The 19344-nt window shown below is 46.7% G+C and overlaps 2 protein-coding genes across 2 annotated transcripts; one reads left to right on the forward strand and one right to left on the reverse strand.

The window, feature by feature from the left end:
• Positions 1-24: 24 nt before the first annotated feature.
• Positions 25-19304, forward strand: LOC148385576 (otoferlin-like). Its single transcript, XM_088400845.1, has 45 exons — positions 25-181; positions 1069-1223; positions 5927-6077; positions 7211-7262; positions 7706-7772; positions 7886-8012; positions 8220-8274; positions 8338-8469; positions 8726-8788; positions 8866-8950; positions 9076-9235; positions 9301-9487; positions 9607-9793; positions 9861-10084; positions 10359-10467; positions 10572-10749; positions 10830-10950; positions 11027-11127; positions 11211-11301; positions 11405-11521; positions 11589-11741; positions 11820-12009; positions 12107-12231; positions 12367-12501; positions 13458-13619; positions 13815-13934; positions 14053-14214; positions 14465-14627; positions 14857-14930; positions 15039-15065; positions 15146-15277; positions 15357-15429; positions 15907-15995; positions 16079-16216; positions 16293-16418; positions 16543-16670; positions 16737-16907; positions 17040-17200; positions 17265-17407; positions 17483-17571; positions 17644-17742; positions 17846-18087; positions 18210-18388; positions 18576-18676; positions 18830-19304. The coding sequence occupies exons 5-45, from the start codon at positions 7727-7729 to the stop codon at positions 19008-19010; spliced, it is 5346 nt and encodes a 1781-aa protein (XP_088256971.1). The 5' UTR covers positions 25-181; positions 1069-1223; positions 5927-6077; positions 7211-7262; positions 7706-7726; the 3' UTR covers positions 19011-19304.
• map7a (microtubule-associated protein 7a) lies at positions 230-5633 on the reverse strand. Its single transcript, XM_088400847.1, has 14 exons — positions 5216-5633; positions 4959-5033; positions 4718-4881; positions 4436-4535; positions 4206-4322; positions 3591-4024; positions 2970-3097; positions 2701-2909; positions 2462-2627; positions 2233-2401; positions 1517-1621; positions 1339-1389; positions 1038-1248; positions 230-831 (listed from the first exon to the last, which is right to left on the reverse strand). The coding sequence occupies exons 1-14, from the start codon at positions 5277-5279 to the stop codon at positions 821-823; spliced, it is 2004 nt and encodes a 667-aa protein (XP_088256973.1). The 5' UTR covers positions 5280-5633; the 3' UTR covers positions 230-820.
• Positions 19305-19344: the final 40 nt, after the last annotated feature.

Consider the following 19344-nt stretch of genomic DNA (forward strand, 5'->3'; position numbering starts at 1 on the left):
TTACAGGCACAAGATAACAACGATACCAAAGCCTGCTCTTACGAGGCTGTCGAACGGGTAGTAATTTAACAATTGACTTTAGAAAGACATAATGTTTAAAAGTGTTGAGTATTCTGTTTGTATCGGTTTGGATGTTTTTACTCCCCATATGTGACTATAATCGGTATTCCTGCTCTTGAAGGTTGGTAAAAGCTGTGGTAATGTACATGACAGACAATATAGGCAGGTATCTCATTTAGTGAATTTAATACAATTTACATTCAACAAAGACATAGCCTTAAATGAATAGCATAACGTTTACAGTTTATTTGAACCTATTTGCTAACAAATGACCAAAACGTAACATGTTGATTTGTTTCTTACGCTTTCGTGTAACAATAATAAAATACCATGGATTACTTTGATAGAGATTGCATATATTAATATTGTTAAGCAAAGCCACTGCTATTTGTGCAAAAATACATTATTCAACACTTTAAAAAAGCAAAGTCTTTGGGAACTACTTAAGGGTTCTTTAGCAGCTTGTAAATGTGTTTGCTCATACTACAGACGGGATTGTGTGTTATGGTGCGACTTGCACAAAAAGCGCTTCTACGGCAACAAATACCAAAGTGATTGTCACTACACCGGAGACGACAGTGTTCAAGACTGCTATGTGAAGAAGTCTCAGGGAAAAAAGCCACGATTAATTGATTATCTTGCTGTGCGGAATTGATGCTTTAAGGACATTTTCCTTGAAATCAGACGGAGGTGAAGATGGCTGTTATCGCAGTCCTCACAATATGGTGCTGACATCCATGCTTGTCTGAGAATGTGCAGCTCAAATGACCTCTGAGAATAAACAGCAAGAAAAGAAAATAAGAATCAGCAATGAATGAGGAAATTCATAATTAAGCAATTAAGCATGCTCCCGCATCAATTTGATGATCTAAAAGCAGTAACGTAGCAGAAAAAGTCATGGCGGAACACATTTTTAACCCACGTACACACCAGCAAAGGCCATTCAAGACATTTTGGATCTGCAGACATGGTCTCACCTGCTCGTTGGTGTGTCTGGATGTCTTCCAGACCCGTGAGAGTCCGGAGAGACCTGCGCTCTTTGAAGGCCACCACAGGCACCATGTCATCATTGGCGTCTTTGTCATCCATCAGCGTCTGTGAGGGCCTGGAACCCGCCGGGAGCTTGACGGCATCCTGCACAGGAGGCTCATTGTTCTCCTTGGGTAAAATGCTCACCGTCGCTGATTTCTGTGGGTACAAGGAAAAGTAAGCAGGCGGTTTGAGACAATGAACTGCAATGTGTGTGTGGGTCACAAGACCCTGCTGGCCAAGTCTCACCGTGTCAGGAGAAACTGTTCTTCTGGTTCTCCGCATGATCTCCTCCAGTCGCTGCAGGGGCCAAAGAGCTTTGAGTGTCATACGCTTGCATTTGGAATAACATTCAAGCGAGATAGAATGCTCGTACGAGTAACAGACACTTCGGACTTTGTGTAGGTACCAAAGTAGAGGTAATCACCTTTTTCCGAACTTGGCGTTCTGCTTCCTCTTTCTGCGCAGCCAGCTCACGCTCCTTCTGCGCCTGGGCCGCTTTCTCCCGCTCTCGAGCTTGTTCCTCCTCTCTCTGCAGTTGACACGGTGTGGGTTTAATCAGGTCAGAGTGAGTCATAGAAGTTAAATCTCAAGTAGCTTGGGAGTTTTAAGCAAGTCCCAAATGACCGTTCAGCAAGGACTCTCGAGTGGCCACCAAATTTTAAGCATGTGGAGTCAAGTCATTGGCTTGTGTGAAGGAAGTCATGAGACGAGTTATCGTCACACATCATCAGCTTGTTGCACTCTGTATCTGGTCTTGCAATTTTACAGCTGTACAAACACATTCGTAATTACGTTGAAAGTTTTTTTTGGGTCATATTTTCAATGGGATTACGATTCGATATGGTATGGCTCAGTTCGAGAAGGAATGGTGCAACGAGTTTCTTGTAGTTTTACATCAGATGAACTTGGGATTCAGGCTCATTTTGGAGCTTGGGTTCCACTTCTGATTTAAGTTTAGAGCCAAGTCAAGGTAGGACCCCAGGTTCAGGTTTGGGAGATACACCAAGACTTACAATTGCCAAGACCTTGATTTCCGGGGTAGGGTTGGACCTCCAAAATAGGTTTGTTGATCTAGGGTCCGGTTTTAATAGTTGTTGTGAAGCAATGTTCAGGGATGTCGGCTGTGCTCAAGGCACCCACCTGCTTTTGCAGAAGCGTCGCTTCATGCATGGCCTGAGCTCTCTCCTCCTCGGCACGCCGATGCGCGTCTTCCTCACGTCTTTGCTTTTCCGCGATCAAGCGCTCAGTCTCAGCCTGCTGCCGGGCTCGCTCCTCCGCCTCACGGCGCTCCAGCTCCTCGCGACTGTGCCTGGACGCGGAGGCCAGGGGATATGAATCAGATGAGTCCGAGCTGTGGTTCAACGCTTACCTTTCAGCTTCGGCCACTGCCAAGCTCTCCTGCTCCTCCAGCTCCCTGAGCAGCCGAGCCTCTCGCCTCTTCACGGCCAACGAGCGAGAGGCCTCTTCTGGGTCGGTAGTACCGTTCGAGCGCCTTAGCGGGGCTTCGGGTGGAGGGGAAAGCATCCTGGAAGGACCTGATGAAGAAAAACAACTTCTGTTGTCATCACCGCATCTCATTCAAGATCCACTTCTCTTGTTGGAACTCACTGCCATCTCCCGCAGTTCTTCTCTCAGCTTCTGACTCGTAGATCAGCGTCTCAGACGAGTCCTCTATTTTGTCTTCGGCGGAGACTCTGGCAGGCCTGGAGTTGCCAGGTGACAGGGCAGAGTTGCAAATTGGAACGTCCTCCTCGGGAACCGACTCAAGGTCCAGTTGAAGAGGGATTGAATGCCGCCGGCTTGATCTCCTGTGAGCCCTTCCGAGGGAGATTAAAAGATGTTTTGCTTTGTTGCGCCGTTACATAGTGTTCACCTACCGGTCTGGCGATGGCGACGATGCTGTTCTGCTTGTTTTAGTTGCACCATTGTGGTTTGGAGGCGAACGAGCATTCGGACCCACGATTGGAGTCTTCTTATTAGCGTTGTGTGCCGTGGTTGCTTTGGGCTAAACCAAAAACAGTCATAAATTTTAAAAAGATATTCCTGCACATAAACTAACAACAGGACAACTAATCCCGTTAAGTCCTTGCAATGCTTAACAATAGTCCTCAATCTGTTCATCTAAAGCATAGGTGTCAAACTCAAGGCCCCGGGGCTAGATACGGCCCGCCACATCATTTTATGTGGCCCGCCAAGACAAGTTTTGCATCAATTTTTAGTCATTACTAAAATTACAAATTGTCTTCACTTTTAAAATTGCAATTTTTATTACCATTTGTCTTTTTAAAATATTTGAACAGTTTTTACTAGTCTCTGATTTCAAAACTAGTTATTCATCAGTTTGTTTTGTAGACATTGACAATCATAATGACCCTCTGAGGGAAACTACGACTACGATGCGGCCCGTGACAAAAATGAGTTTGACACCCCTGATCTATAGTCTGATCAGTCATCTGCTCTCTGAATGTGAACGTTTCTTGTTCATATCAAAATGTCACCTGTAAACCACTGGTGTTTCGTCTCTGGCTGTGGCTGGGACTCAGATGTGGTGGTGGTGGCCTCTGGGTCGGGGGTCTCAGGTTCTGGCTTTTCTGGATAACAGGTCTCTGGGTCTGGGGTTTCTGGTTTTGTAATCTCTGGTCTTGGGGTTTCTGGATCGGTGATTTCTGGTTCTGTAATCTTTGGACTTGGGGTTTCTGGATCTGTGGTTTCTGGTTCTGTAATCTCTGGACTTGGTGCTTCTGAATCTGGGGCCTCTGAATCTGGAGTCTTTGGTTTGGGGTTTTCTGAATCTGGGGTTTCTGGTCTTGGGCTCTCTGATTTGGGGGCCTCTTGATTTGCGGCCTGTTGTCCTGGAGTTTCTGCGGGGTACGACTTGGGCTGCTACTGGTCGTGGAGTAAAAGGAAACTGCACGGCGACAAATATGAACAACTGAGTTCATCGGCATGACCGTTGAGAATGTGCAGGGGTTGTTAGAAGGAAGCAGAGCGGACAGAATAGGAAGGCGTGTGAGGAAAGCGGGAGAAGAAAAGCATTAGTCATCAAAGAGCGCCGAAGAAGTTAGTCGAAAAACAAAATGTGGCAAGCCATTCCCACCATGCATGGTCAGTACCTTCTTCTGCCGACTGATCGACAGCGCTCTTGCTCCGGGCCAGATAAGAGCTTGTGGGGGTTAGCAGGCGACTCACCAGGTTCTTCTCCCATGTGCTGAGCACTATGTGACGTGGAGCTAATGTGTGGACGGAGCAGCGTGGAGTTTAAGATTAGACGTACCAGGAAAAGTGAAGCCACGTCAGAATAGAAAGTTAAAAAACACACAGACACGTTCAATTCCTGTGTTACCGTTTTTAGTGGGCTTCCTGCCTCTCACGTTTTGGCTGAAGTTTTCTTGGGCTCTTTGGCTCTTTTCCTGGGTCCGGCGCACGGCGGATTCATTTCGCTCCTTATATTTGGAAAAAGACGGTCACCTACATAAACCGTGAGCTGGATGTGCAATATTATTGTCAAAAATCCCCCGCCACATCACGACCAACATGAGCCTGTATATATGACGTAGCGAGTTTGCATGACTTGATGTTAAGACTCAGTTAGCCCAAGCCATGATTTGACGTTTTGCAAACTCACTTTCTCCTCCTTGAGACGCTGCTGTCGCTTCTCCTCCACGGCAGCACGCCTCATGTCTTCCTTGAGTTTTTGCTCCTGCAGCTTCTTCTGGCGCTCCTGCAGTTGCTGCTCATAGTGGAGCTTGGCCCGCCGCTCCCGCTCAAACCTGCTGTGCACCCGCGAGGCTGTAGAAACGGCGTCACTCGTTTTCTCGTCCCAGTCCGTCACATATTTTGACTGTTCTGAGTAGGAAGCCACGTACCGAGTAACCTCTGCTGCTCTTCTCTCCTTTCCCGGGCCGCTTTAAGCCTCTCGTCCACATTTGTGCCACTCGTCACTGTAACAATAAACGCGAGGACGTTTCTTTTCAGTTACTGCCTTGTTGTCATCACACCGTCTGGCTCTCATGATGGAACGCATCGGGTTGGACGCTATCCAGTTTTATTGTTTTTTTCCAGGTGCAAAATGACGATGGTGTGACATCATCGTGTGGAGTCATGCACGGTTGTTTGGACTCACCTTCACGCGGGGTCCTCCTCACCGGACCCTGCCAGGCAGAAGCGATGCTTTTCAGCGCAGGCATGCTGGCTCTGGAGCCTTGCGTAACGACCGACTCCGGCTCCGCACTCCTCTTCTTCTTCGCCGCCTCCTTCGCTCGTTCCTCCTCCTTTCAATTTCTATTTGAAGAAGCCTGGGGGTCCGACGCTGCCCCGCTGCGTCAGCTGCTCGGCCATCGGTGAACTGAACAGAGCTCCTCTTCTTCCACTTGCGCTACTGTACGGCGGCTATAAAAAGGCCTTCCTCCTCCCTGGCGTGCTGCTCCGCTTTACTTTCGCTCGGCAAGGACGAGGGAGGGGCGGGAATGGGGGGCTGAAGCCAGTGTCACTTTAATAACTCATAAAGGCGGAAGTGGCCACGGGGATGCAGCCTTTCCCCCGTCTGCATCGTCATGGGCGTAACCATGACAACAGAGATTGGATGACGTCAACTGCTCAGCTGATGAGGCAGAGATTTCATTGTTGTTTTTTGTAACCATTCATTTACCATTTTTACTCATCCTCTGTTATGAGAACTTTTTTATTTTATAATACATGTTTAACTCGGATGAAAAGTGGGTGACATCCTGTACTCGTCGCCAATAATAATTCTCAATCATACCATTTTAATTAAAGTTATGGACTTATAAAATGTTTCGTTGAAATACCTGACATGTTATTTATTTATTTTTAGGGTCGTGATTGGCGGGTGCGATGGTCCTCCCTCAGATCAGCTGCACCTGCCCGACCTGGATGGCACTTTTGAAATGTGTCACGAGGACACCTGACACCGTGGCCGTCATGCAAAATTGGCAGAGCACAAATAAGCAAGCTGCGGACTTGAAGTAAGACCGCACACTTGCCTCCGTGACCCAACCATGTGTGGTTAAAAAGGAAAAAAAAAACAACTTAAAAATAGTGATGAGGAGTAACAAAATATTCCATCATTGTATTTAAGTCATTTTCATTATCGCAGTTTTAAGCGCACGGCCGCTTTTGTCGACAGCAACCGTCACTGTTGAGGAAAGTAATTAAGAGCGACAGAGTGGACAAAGCATCGCAAGCTACCAGCGTCCATGTGTGCTCAAACAACAACTATTCAACATGTTCATCTCAATGTTCAGAAGAACCCAAATGAGAGATGTGCGATGATATACCCAGTGGGATCATGACAGTCATCATAATTGTCTTTTTGTGTGTCACTGAGTGATTGAGTGACGGTGAGTGTAACGTGTGAATAATTGAGCGCTGTTTCATCGGACACCGGCAACTTAAGACTTAGAGCGTATGTGTAATTGATGAGACGATGACATGGAGCAGACTGCCTTCAAGACGGCAACTCTGTCACCAATTTTTCTTTTTATACCTTCATCTGACATTTCCACCATTTTTTGGGTGTGTACAATGTTCCATTTTTTTTTAGCATCTTTGGAATGTGACACCACAGATTCAATTCAATATCTCACCAAATCACCTTTTTAAAGCACAGTCAAATCCCCCAAACATGAGAGTAGCCAAAAGTGATGCTTCTATTCCAAAAATGAATAGAAATGTGAATATTTACTCTGCAAATCAATTTGAGACTCAGGTTTGCACCTAAATGTTCTACATGTGCCCTTCCAGTTTGAGGTCTAGGGCTACTGTGCCTAGTTCAAAAAAATAAAAAGCTTGCATCTCTTGATGTATGTATGATGATGTTATACTTGCGTCGATAACATTCATTTTTTAATCAGCACTTTTATCTGGTCGAGTGGCCTTTTGTGTGTGAGGCGTGTGCGGCGTGCGCTGATTGGTCACTGGCCATTTCCAAGTTATAGTTACAAGTGTCGTGTTCGGTCAGGTGCTCATGCACAATTCATCTGGCACGGATCACATCTCTCCGAGACCGCTCGTCAAGCTCATTCGTATCACGCGTTTTGTTGCGTCCAAAATGTTCTTGTAGACTTTTTAAGAATTTTTTTTTTTTACTTCATTTCAGGGGAACGTTAAAGTCTTAGGACGGTGCAGACGACGCATCACGGGAGTAACTGGTATGTATCATTCATACATTTGAATTATGACACAAGTAGCGAGGCGGTCGAATTGTTGCATTTCAAAGTTAGTAGCTTACATTCAACTCACTCAGTGAGTTAAATGGTTTGCAATATAGTTTTGTGCATTAACAGTTTTGGGTCATTGTCTTTTTTGTTCACAATGCATGTGAAATGTATCCTCTGTAATGATCACGCCAACACCTTTGAATAATTCAAAGACCTTTTCATGGCCGAAGCAGGGCGCGGCAACCCAACATTGGCATCTACGTGTATAGAACGAGTTTCCAAACTGAGACTTTGGCTTGCGAGCCGCAGTAATAGTATATTTGAATTGAGATTCTAACACAAACGGTGAAGCAATACATGTCGACAGGCAATACGACAAGACTCGCTTTCTTACACTTTGAGAATCACAACATGAACATTTCTGTCAAAACCAGGTCAAGTGCAGAGTTTGAATCATGAAGCGCAGTAAGCACCGTGGACATAGGCAGGACAAGAATGGAGGTATGGACCAATGAGAAGCAAAAACACAGCTGCTAGTTGGGTTAAGAGCGGCCATTTTTTCTTTTTTGCATATTAGCAGTTGGACCGAGCTCCATGTTGTTGTTTTTGTTTAGACGAGCCGGCTATCCTGGAAACACAAAACCTGGACCGCCAGGCCACATTCATGGGAGGACACTTGGACCCGGACACTGTCTCGCTGGCCTCAGTCACCGCCGTCACTACCAATGTGTCCAACAAGAGGTTTGAATGCATGTTTAACCATAATATATTAAGATAATGTTTAGAAGGTATAAGTCAGCTCTGTTTTGACCAAAAGCCAAAAAATGGCCACAAACACGCTGAAAGGTTACTAAAATTGAACAAGTTCCAAAGGTTAGCTGCGAAACCCAAGTAATCGTACATCGAACTGCATGTGTTGCTGTGTTGACCGAGCTCTATGATACACAGGTCCAAACCTGACATCAAGATGGAGCCAAGTACCGGACGGCCTGTGGATTACCAAGTAAGACTCAAGATAACGCACAAATTGGATTATATCACCTTAAAAAAATATATTTGATTGCAGGTGAGCGTGACTGTGATCGAGGCCCGGCAGCTGGTGGGCCTCAACATGGACCCCATGGTGTGCGTGGAAATCGGGGAGGAGAAGAAGTACACATCCATGAAGGAGTCCACCAACTGTCCCTACTACAACGAGGCCAGTTGAGATGATAAAACACACACACACGTGCCCGCGCACACACACACACACACACACACACACACACACACACACACACGTATATATATATATATATATATATATATATATATATATATATATATATATATATATATATGAGAAATTTTAATAAAAGAATATTTTACAGTACTATGAGTACATAAATAAATGTGTTTTGTCACAAGATCAATACAACTTTCATGATGGTAACATTTGGATTTTCATTTTGCAGTATTTTGTTTTTGACTTCCACGTCCCTCCGGATGTGATGTTTGACAAGATTCTCAAGTTGTCCGTAAGTGCACGTTGTGCTTCCTCATTTTTTTGTTAGTCTAAAAGTGTCAAATGTTTGAAGTATTTCTTCTTCAACAGGTCATCCACTCCAAAAACCTCCTGCGAAGCGGAACGCTGGTGGGGACTTTTAAAATGGACGTCGGCACCATTTACTCCCAACCAGGTGATTTGGTGAAGGCTAAATTATTTGATATTTCTTTTATCGCAGACATTTTTGTTGACCTGATTAATTATCCTCAGATGCCACAAGATTGTAATCATTTTTGTTTTCCTCTTTCCTCGTCATAGACCACCAGTTTAACCACAAATGGGCCCTGCTGTCCGACCCGGACGACATCACGGCCGGTTGCAAGGGTTACGTCAAGTGCGACGTGGCTGTGGTGGCCAAGGGGGACACCATCAAGACCCCCCACAAGTCTAGCGAGTCGGACGAAGACGACATTGAGGGGTAAGGTCATCTAATCAACTCAATGCCCCGTTTCGACTGACGATGTTTTTCTGTCCTCCGCCCAGCAACCTGCTGATCCCGGATGGGGTCCCGGCGGAGCGCCAGTGGGCCCGCTACTACCTGAAGGTGTACAGGGCCGAGGGGCTGCCCAGAATGAACACCAGCATCATGGCCAACGTTAAGAAGGCCTTCATCGGGGAGAATAAAGACCTGGTGGACCCCTACGTGCAAGTGCAGTTTGCCGGGCAGAAGGTACCAAGGTCGCTCCTCTAGAATGCAATCAAAATCCAGTTCCTTGACAACACTCGAATGACAGGATGTCATCTTGCACCAGGCAGCTAGACACATTTTCATTTCAAGTGTGTTTCAAGGGTAAGACGTCGGTTCAGAAGAGCTGCTATGAGCCCATCTGGAACGAGCAGATTGTGTTCACCGAGATGTTCCCGCCGTTGTGCAAGCGCATGAAGATCCAAATCCGAGACTCGGACAAAGTGAACGACGTGGCCATGGGGACGCACTTCCTGGATTTGAGGAAGATCTCCAACGACGGGGACAAAGGTGAGTGCTGCCGGATTTGCACAACTCCAACTTCTCACTAGCAAGCGCTTTATTGACCTCCTTCCAGGCTTCCTCCCCACGCTGGGCCCTGCCTGGGTCAACATGTACGGCTCCACGCGCACCTACACACTGATGGACGAGTACCAGGAGCTGAACGAGGGTCTGGGCGAGGGCGTGTCCTTCAGGGCGCGCCTGCTCATCAGCCTGTCGGTGGAGATCCTGGACCCCTCCTCACCCGAGACCTCCAGCTCCACAGAAGTGCAGCTGGAGGGCATCCCCAACATCTCAGAGGTGCTACCTTGACTTAGAAGTTTCCTAACTTACACATTTGTGGAGATTTTTTTTTTTTTGTTTTGCATAGCAATAATTTTATTTTATTAAACGGGGCGAGCAGTCCAACACTTACAAGGAGCTGCTATAGGCCCTGATGCTCACACGGCCATGAACAGACTCTAGCTCCTGATTTAGGCCACGCCCAACCTGGACCTTTCCAAATTGTCCTATTCTGAAGATTACGCCTTCATCATGGACACACGACGGTTTGCATTGTTTGTTTGTTTGGCAGAACGCAACCGGGAAGATTGAGGAATTCTTCCTCTTTGGCTCCTTCCTGGAGGCCACCATGATTGACAGGAAGATTGGTGACAAGCCCATCAACTTTGAGGTCACCATAGGTATCGAACGACCTCATTTCAGTCCATTTTATTTATTCAATTCTGTTCGAGTGAATTTTTAAAATCTTTTTTTAATTCATTGTTATGCCACTGCCGCTCCTCAGGTTACTATGGCGATGAGCTGGATGGCGCCAACCAGTCCAAATCGCAAGGGAAGAAGAAAGCTGACGGTGAGGAAGAGACGGAACTCATACGGGATTCCAGTGAGGACGAGCTGGACGACGACGGCGATGTGGCCTCTGTGGCGACCACTCCGCCCATGAAACCCGTCGTCACTGACCGGTCGGCAGCAGCTAACCGTCTGATTTCGAACCTTCTGAACCCCCACCCTGAACCTCTGTGTTGGATTTGCCGCCTTGCAGCAACTACTTCCACCTGCCGTACTTTGAGCGCAAGCCGTGCATCTACATCAAGAGTTGGTGGCAGGACCAGCGGCGGCGGCTGTACAACGCCAACATCATCGACAACATCGCTGACAAACTGGCAAGTGGCGCTCTTTGCTACGCTCGGCCACAAGACACGCTTTGACACAACGCGTTTTTGTTTTTTTTTCGCACAGGAGGAAGGTCTGAACGATGTGCAAGAGATCATCAAGACGGAGAAGGCCTACCCCGAGCGGAGGCTGAGGGGCGTCCTAGAGGACCTGAGCCAGAGATGCAGGTCCAGACACCCGCAGAATGAGCCAATCCAAGCACCAAAAGTCACCATGAGAAAAATTTCAATGAAGACTTTTGTCCATTCAGTCAGTTTCTGGTGCTGGCAAATACGGACCAGAACCTGACGGGCAAAACCAAACTGGACAGGGAGCGGCTGAAGCTGTGCATGGCCGAAGTGGTACTGGACTTTTATTCTCTTTGCTTTGGTTTGATCAAATGACGCCATTTCAATCCGATATGACTCCAATCTGGATTTTGAGTGTCAACGTTTGCCTTGGCAGGAGGCCGTGGGCCAGCAGGCCAAAGCCATGCGCTCTCAGGTGAAGAAGAGCACGGTGCGGGAGAAGGTCAAGCTGACTCAGCACTTCCTCCAGAAGCTTCGATTCCTGGCCGACGAAGTAAGATGTAATACTTTTTATCCCCCAAATTTGCGTGCACACGGCAAATGATGTTTGTGTCCGGCAGCCTCAACACAGTGTCCCCGACGTCTTCATTTGGATGATCAGCAACGGGAAGCGCATCGCGTACGCTCGCGTCGCCTCCAAGGACATTTTGTACTCAGGCATGGACGAGGAGCGAGGCAAGGACTGTGGCAAAATCAAAACCATCTTCCTGCGGGTGCGCTTCACACATGCATTGGCTTTTAAAAATGTAGTATTATGAATAAAATGACTTTATATGTTCTCCTCTTTTAAGATCCCGGGGAAGCGAGGTTTCGGCCCGGCGGGCTGGACGGTGCAGTCGAAGATTGAGATTTACTTGTGGCTGGGCCTGAACCGCCAACGTAAAGACTACCTGTGTGGACTTCCCAATGGATTCGAGGAGAATCGGCTCTCCAAAGGGCCCGGCATGCCCCTCTCGCCGCCCATCAGCCTCACATACATGAGTAAGACACCTGGAAAAAAAACATGATTGGCTTTTTGCTTACACTTAAAATGTCTGAAGGTGGATGTTATACAGATCAAGCTTGTGTGTGTGTGTAGTGAAGCAAATCTTCCAGCTGAGGGTGCACATGTACCAAGCACGCAGTCTCTTCGCTGCCGACAGTACCGGGCTGTCGGATCCATTTGCGCGCGTTTTCTTCTCCACCCAAAGCCAAGTCACTGAGGTGAGCGCCACACTGACAGCAAAATTTCTGAGATGATCATTTCTATTATTCATCGAAAAGAAAATTCTACTTCAAAGACAAAAAAGATTCAATGTTTTGGACTTGAAAATGCAAACAAAAGTTTGGACGCGACAGGTGCTGCCGGAGACGCTGTGCCCGACGTGGGATCAGCTGCTGCTGTTTGAGAACGTGGAGTTGTTTGGCGAGGCCGGCGAGCTACGAGACGACCCTCCCATCATCGTCATCGAGCTCTATGATCAAGACACGGTGGTGAGACAAAGCATATATTATTCTGACCAGATGCGCACGTACACCTAATCAAGTCACATTTTAGGTGGTGATGACGTAATGTTCCGTTCCTTTTGTACCTCCATCACATTTGCATTTTGCTGATTGCTGCTTTTTACATTTGCCAACGCAATTGTTTCGGACGACGCTTTTGGATAAGTAGAGTGTGAGATGTCTGGATGTCGTGACATTGAATTTAAATGGGTAGTTAGAACAAAAAAAAAGGCATGCAAGAGGAACAAGAAGCACATCAAGTGACAAAACGGTCCCTGACCAACTTGTGCCTGTTGCATTCCTTTGAGCAGATTTTGTGCTCTTTTTTTTTTTTTCTTGACTTATAACCACTAACTGCAAGAGAGAAGTCTTCTGACACACTTTTAGGCGTGACCACGTGTCTGTTTTGCAGTTCACTGGTTATTTTGTAACCTACTTTTTTGTCCTTCATGTATTTTTAATTGCATTGTTATGAAGAGTCCACCTGGAAACATGCGCATCCCGAGCCATGTTTCATCAATACCTCGGGATGGCATTTTAATCTTAGCTTCCTAGGCTCCGCCCACATGGAATGTCATCGAATTAAATGTAAACGTAGTTCCAATTTGGCAGCAATCGCTCAAAACCCTGCTGAGGAGGTGAGCCTTAAAGGAATGCTTCTTGAGGGATTTTTTTGTGGGTCTGCTAATTTAGGATGCAAAGTGAATCTGCCTTTCGGGGCTGATTTTATTTTTTTGAATGAAAATAATTTTTGGTGTGCATTGCAGAACTAATGGTGAGCCCATCTGTCCAGTTTTGTTTTCCCACCTGGGACCGTTAGGTCAAGCCCTCAACAAGTTCATTTTTGAAGATGAAAATGACCAAGAGGATTCCTTCCTACGTCTTTTTGGGCGTGGCTACTTGATTATTATTATTATTGACGTCTTTCACTGGCTCCCCACCAGGGTAAGGCCGACTTCATGGGCAGAACCTTCGCCAAGCCAGTGGTGAAGATGGCCGAGGAGCACTATGGACCTCCGCGTTTCCCCCCTCAACTGGAATACTACCAGATTTACAGAGGGAACGGCATGGCTGGAGAGATGCTGGCCGCCTTTGAGCTGCTGCAGGTGACAGAAACTTTCAAAATGACCCCCCAAAATGATTGGAAGGCTGCATTGTTTTTCTTCTATATTTTAAATCCACTTTTGGGAACCAATTTCGGGCAAAGAAGAAATGAAATGTAGGCTTGTAATCTTCTCATTGGTTTAAAAAACAAATCAATATTTTTAACTAGTTAAAAATGTATTATTCTTTTTTGTCAGATTGGCCCTAATGGAAAAGCTGACCTCCCGCCCATCGACGGTCCCGCGGACATGGACCGCGGTCCACTGCTTCCCGTTCCGATAGGAATCCGACCTGTTCTCAGCAGGTACCGAATTGAGGTATGTTACACATTTGTGGTGTTTTGTCCCTTCATTGTAGGAAAGTAGTAATTAGTGTTAGGGAAGGACTGAATGTTGAAAGGATCCATCAAATGATCCATTCCCTGTGCTCCTCCAGGTCTTATTCTGGGGTCTGAGGGACCTAAAGAGGGTCAACCTGGCTCAGGTGGACCGGCCCCGCGTGGACGTGGAATGCGCTGGGAAGGGCGTTCAGTCGGCTCTTATTCCCAACTACAAGAAGAACCCCAACTTCAGCATGCTCGTCAAGTGTTTTGAAGTCGTACGTTCTTGCCCTGAAATGTCCAAAATGTCCCAAAAGTTGCAAAGTCACAAGTTGGGTGGGTCGGTTTGTAGATCAGTAACTGAAAAAAGACTTTTGCAATATTACGACGAGAGTAATTGTGTGAAAAAAAATCTTGAAAGGTAAAGCGAAGGAACATAATAAAGTCACAATTTTTTATGAAACTCGCAACTTTCAAAGCGCATTTATGTTTATAAGCATAATCCTGATCAAGTTTTGCGTCTGTCAGGATTTGCCGGAGAACGAGCTGCTTCACCCGCCTCTCAACATCCGCGTGGTAGACTGCAGGGCTTTCGGCCGCTACACCCTGGTGGGCTCCAACGCTGTCACCAGCCTCAGAAAGTTCATCTACAGGCCCTCTGACAAGCAGGCCAACAACTGGTCTGCCGCAGGTACAATTGGAGCCAGCCAGCCCGCAGGAACATGAATACATGCGATTGCTCCTGTTCCTGCTCAAGTAACACTTGTCGCTAGACAGATATTTCATACTTCTCTGTCGTAAAGAGCGATGAATTATTTGTACCTTTGCCGGTCATGCCCACTTGGCTGTCTGCTGCACCCATGCAGAGACAGGGGCAACCCATGCTTTGTCATTTGCAGTGACATGTTGTTGTCTTTCAGAGGAAATCATCGTGGTCAACATGGAACCTGAGGCCAATTTTAAGAAGGTGGACACGGTGGTCAAATTAGATTCGGTAACTTTTCACTCTTGTTCTGTTCAAGTCTTAAATGAAGTCGAAAACAAAGTCATACATCAAGCTCCAAGCCAAAGTTGTAATTATATCTCGTCTTGTTCCATGTAGTGCTCAGAGGCCGTGGTGAAGGTTGAGGTGAGTCAAGTGCCGCCATTACGTTGCGTTACTATCATGAACATAAAAAGTGTTCAATGAATGCATTTTCCGCACAAAAGGATGATGACAAGGATGCAAAAGGGAGGAAGAAGAAGAGGAAGAAGGGCGATGAGTTGGAGGACGACGGCCTGGATGAGAGCATGCTGGATTGGTGGTCCAAATATTTTGCCTCCATCGAGACCCTGACAGAGGTGCTGTCTTATTTCATATTTAGGATTTGTCTTAGAGTAGTGCTGTTGAAGGCCTACAACCAATCTTTGTTCTTTTTAGGCGCTAAAAGGTCAAGAGGGGACGCTGTCGGATTCAGAAGACAAAGAAGATGTGGACCTTGCAGATGGCGGAGGTACATAAACGCCTTTAAAAGAGCAAAGTCGGAAATTCTACTTGGAAATTCCTAATTGTTCAAAAAATGCAACAGTTATGAGAAAAAAAGTTAAATTAACGCAAAAAACAAAGCTGTCAACTTTTTGGACTAAAACAGGGATTTTCAACTGGTTTTGTCCATGGGACCACCACGAGAAGCATCTCGGGGACCATTGCTTTGGTGGAATATTATTTTATTTTGCAGGGTATTTATTTACTATTTATTTGCATCTGTATGTCTATTTTGGGAATCTCAGATACATTTGATATAATTTGGACGAGTGAATGATCAACAAAATTAGTTGGAAAATAAATCAAGTCTACATAATAAATAAATTTTAGTTTAAAGAATGTTACAATCGTGGACCTCCTGCAATACTGTCATGGACCACTAGAGGGCCGCAAACCACCGGTTGATAATCCCTGGACTAAAACATGGCTAACTCTCCTGTAAAAGGCAATAGGAGGGGCAAAGGGAAGAAGGACAAGAAGAAGACCACTGTCGAACCGGCCGAGAAGAAAAAGCCAAAGCTGGATGAGCTCAAAGTAGGCAGCGTCATTGAACGCACCGCCGTCTGATTAAATTTATTTATTTTTCTCTTAAATAAGAAAAATTCTTGATGCAAAAGGTGTACCCTAAAGAGCTGGAGAGTGAGTTTGACAACTTTGAGGACTGGCTACACAGTTTCAACCTCTTCAGGGGGAAAGGCGGTGACGATGACGATCAGAACGGCTCAGATGAAGACAGGATTGTTGGCAAATTCAAAGTGAGCTCAATTGGAAAAAAAACCCCACTTCCCGCTTTTTCCTAATCTTGAAATTTACATTTCCATCTCACAAAAGGGCTCGCTGTGCATGTACAAAGTGTCGGACGAGCTGCCCAGAGACTTTGACTCCAACATGGGCATGTTCCAGAATATTCCGCACAATGATCCCATCAATGTCCTGGTGCGGGTTTACGTCATCAGGGTAAGTCAGCATCCCAATCATGATCATAATTAAGTTCCAATCTTGCTTGTGCGAGTTTGACCTCCTTCCTTCCGATGGACGGCTGCTTAAGAGATAAAGGAATAAAATAGCTCTGTGGCGGCAGGCGACCGATCTTCACCCGGCGGACATCAACGGCAAAGCCGATCCGTACATCGTCATCAAACTGGGGAAGAACGAAGTGAAGGATAAGGAGAACTACATCTCCAAGCAGCTCAATCCACTTTTTGGAAAGTAAGGACAAAATCTGTGCCACTTTGAAAGCAGCATTCTCATGACGTTCGTCCTTCCGTTCCGCAGGTCCTTCGACATTGAGGCCACGTTCCCCATGGACTCCACCCTCACCGTGTCCATCTACGACTGGGACCTGGTGGGCACCGACGACCTGATCGGTGAGACCAAGCTCGACCTGGAGAACCGCTTCTACAGCAAGCACAGGGCCACCTGCGGCCTCACTGCCAGCTACGCCACGTAAGCAACTGCCGCCGTTTGACCTTATGCCAGCCTCGCTTCACTATTTTGAGGGACAGTGCAGAGCCCAAAATACTAAAACTCAGTCTAGGCTGCCCCTGCGTACACACTTTGTGCGTTTCTGCTCCGTAGGCATGGTTACAACATCTGGAGGGACCCCATGAAGCCCACGCAGATCCTGGCCAAGCTATGCAAGGACGGCAAACTGGACGGGCCTCACTATGGGCCCGGCGGGCGGGTCAAAGTGGAGAACCGCGTCTTCATGGCACCCACCGAGCTAGAGGATGAAAACGGTAATGCTTCTACTTATCGTCGCGCTGGTTTCCAAATGCTGAAGAAAAACGACATTGCGGTCAGGCCTGAAGAAGCAGACCAACGAGCACCTGGCACTGACCGTGCTCAATCACTGGGAGGAAATCCCGCGGGTGGGCTGCAAACTGGTGCCAGAGCATGTGGAGAACAGGCCGCTCCTGCACCCGGACAAACCAGGAATCGAACAAGTAGGCGGCCGGTCACTTCGCATCTTCATCGGCTTTTGCTGGTCAGTGACTTTGACGATCACTTTTCATCCTCAGGGCAGAATTGAGATGTGGGTGGACATGTTCCCCAAGGACATGACGGCACCTGGTCCCGCCCTGGACATCGCGCCCAGGAAACCAAAAAAGTACATTTAAGGTCTTTCTTTTGCTCAACGCATTTTGTGGCACCCAGTGAAGCAGTTTTGATTCCTCTTCAGGTTTGAACTGCGGGTTATCATTTGGAACACGGACGAAGTTGTCTTGGAGGATGATGACATCTTCACTGGAGAGAAGTCCAGCGATATTTTCGTCAGAGGGTAAAACAACCAGCTTTGGAGTTTTAGCTCCAAATGGACCACCTTGTTTTTTTTTTTTTTTTTTTTTTCAGGATTAATTTCTCCTCTTTCTTTCCCGGTGCAGCTGGCTCAAGGGCCAGCAGGAGGACAAACAGGACACAGACGTCCACTACCACTCCATCACCGGCGAGGGCAACTTCAACTGGCGCTTCATCTACCCCTTCGACTACCTGATGGCCGAGGAGAAAATCGTCATCTCCAAGAAGGAGTCTATGTTCGCCTGGGACGAGACCGAGTACAAAATCCCGGCCCGCCTCAACCTGCAAGTGTGGGATGCCGACCACTTCTCTGCCGACGACTTCCTAGGTAACCTCTGAACCATCTTCGTCGAGATAGGCAGATCAGATAGATGTTAACGTCCATCACGGCCGATAGCCACGCGAAGGTTTCTCTTTCGTCAAGCCCACAACACGTTAACATCCTAACAGGTGCGATCGAGCTGGACCTGAACCGCTTCCCACGCGGCGCAAAATCGGCCAAGCAGTGCACCATCGAGATGGTGACCAACGAGGCCGAAATGCCCGCCGTGTCCATCTTCAAGCAGAAGAGGATCAAAGGATGGTGGCCCTTTGTGGCCCGCAACGAGGATGACGAGTTTGAACTCACGGTAGGCGTACAACTTCTCCTGCTCATGTACTTCATCAATAACAGTTTTCAGTTTTTCTCTGGCGAGTCTGTAAAGTGAGTCCTCAGCTTTTCTTTTTGGTCTGCAAACTTCACTGGATCGTCTAAGTCGGTTAGTTTGATTGTTGCAATTTTTATAACATGAGCCATTTTTTTGCGTGTCATTCCAGGGCAAAGTGGAAGCAGAGCTTCACCTTCTGACCGGCGAAGAGGCAGAGAAATGCCCGGCCGGCGAAGGACGCAATGAGCCTGAACCTCTGGAGAAACCCAAGTATGACGGAACTTCTGTTTTCTGCACAATGGATTAGCAATTTAGCACTCCATCGCCTTAACCTCTAGAATTTATTGATCATACGTACGATGCCATTATTACCTTGTCTTCGATAAATTGGTTCTAACCGCCTGTATACGTGTGTGCCCCCAGCCGTCCAGACATTGCCCTCCTGTGGTTCCTGATCCCCCTAAAGGCAGCCAAGCACCTAGTGTGCGACCAGTACCGCTGGCTCACCATCAAGATCGTCTGTGCTCTGCTGGTTCTGGCCATCTTGGCGCTCTTCCTTTACAACATGCCCGGTTACATGGTGAAGAAAATGTTAGGAGCTTGACTTCATCATTATAACAATTATGATGGGGGGGGGTTTCGAATGTTCTTCTCTGAGAAATAATGGCATGCCATTTGTGACATGTTTAGTTGTAGACATTTTGACGAGACTTCAATTGATGTGAAATGTGGTGTTCTGTCATGTTTTGCACCTTTCAAGTGTTTGGCTTTGTCCACAATTTATATTTTGTCGCTTGAACATTGTTTTTTTTTCTCATGTTGTTTGTATGGGGCAGGAAAAAGCCGGGTTGTGCATTGTATGATATTTGAAATTTGTGAATAAATTACCTAAAAGATACTTTAAGAACTTGTGTATTTTGTTGTTAAAATGATAAGAT

Source organism: Syngnathus floridae, chromosome 16, assembly GCF_059516105.1.
Source record: "Syngnathus floridae isolate MCC-2025c chromosome 16, RoL_Sflo_1.0, whole genome shotgun sequence".
NCBI classification, from domain to species: domain Eukaryota; kingdom Metazoa; phylum Chordata; class Actinopteri; order Syngnathiformes; family Syngnathidae; genus Syngnathus; species Syngnathus floridae.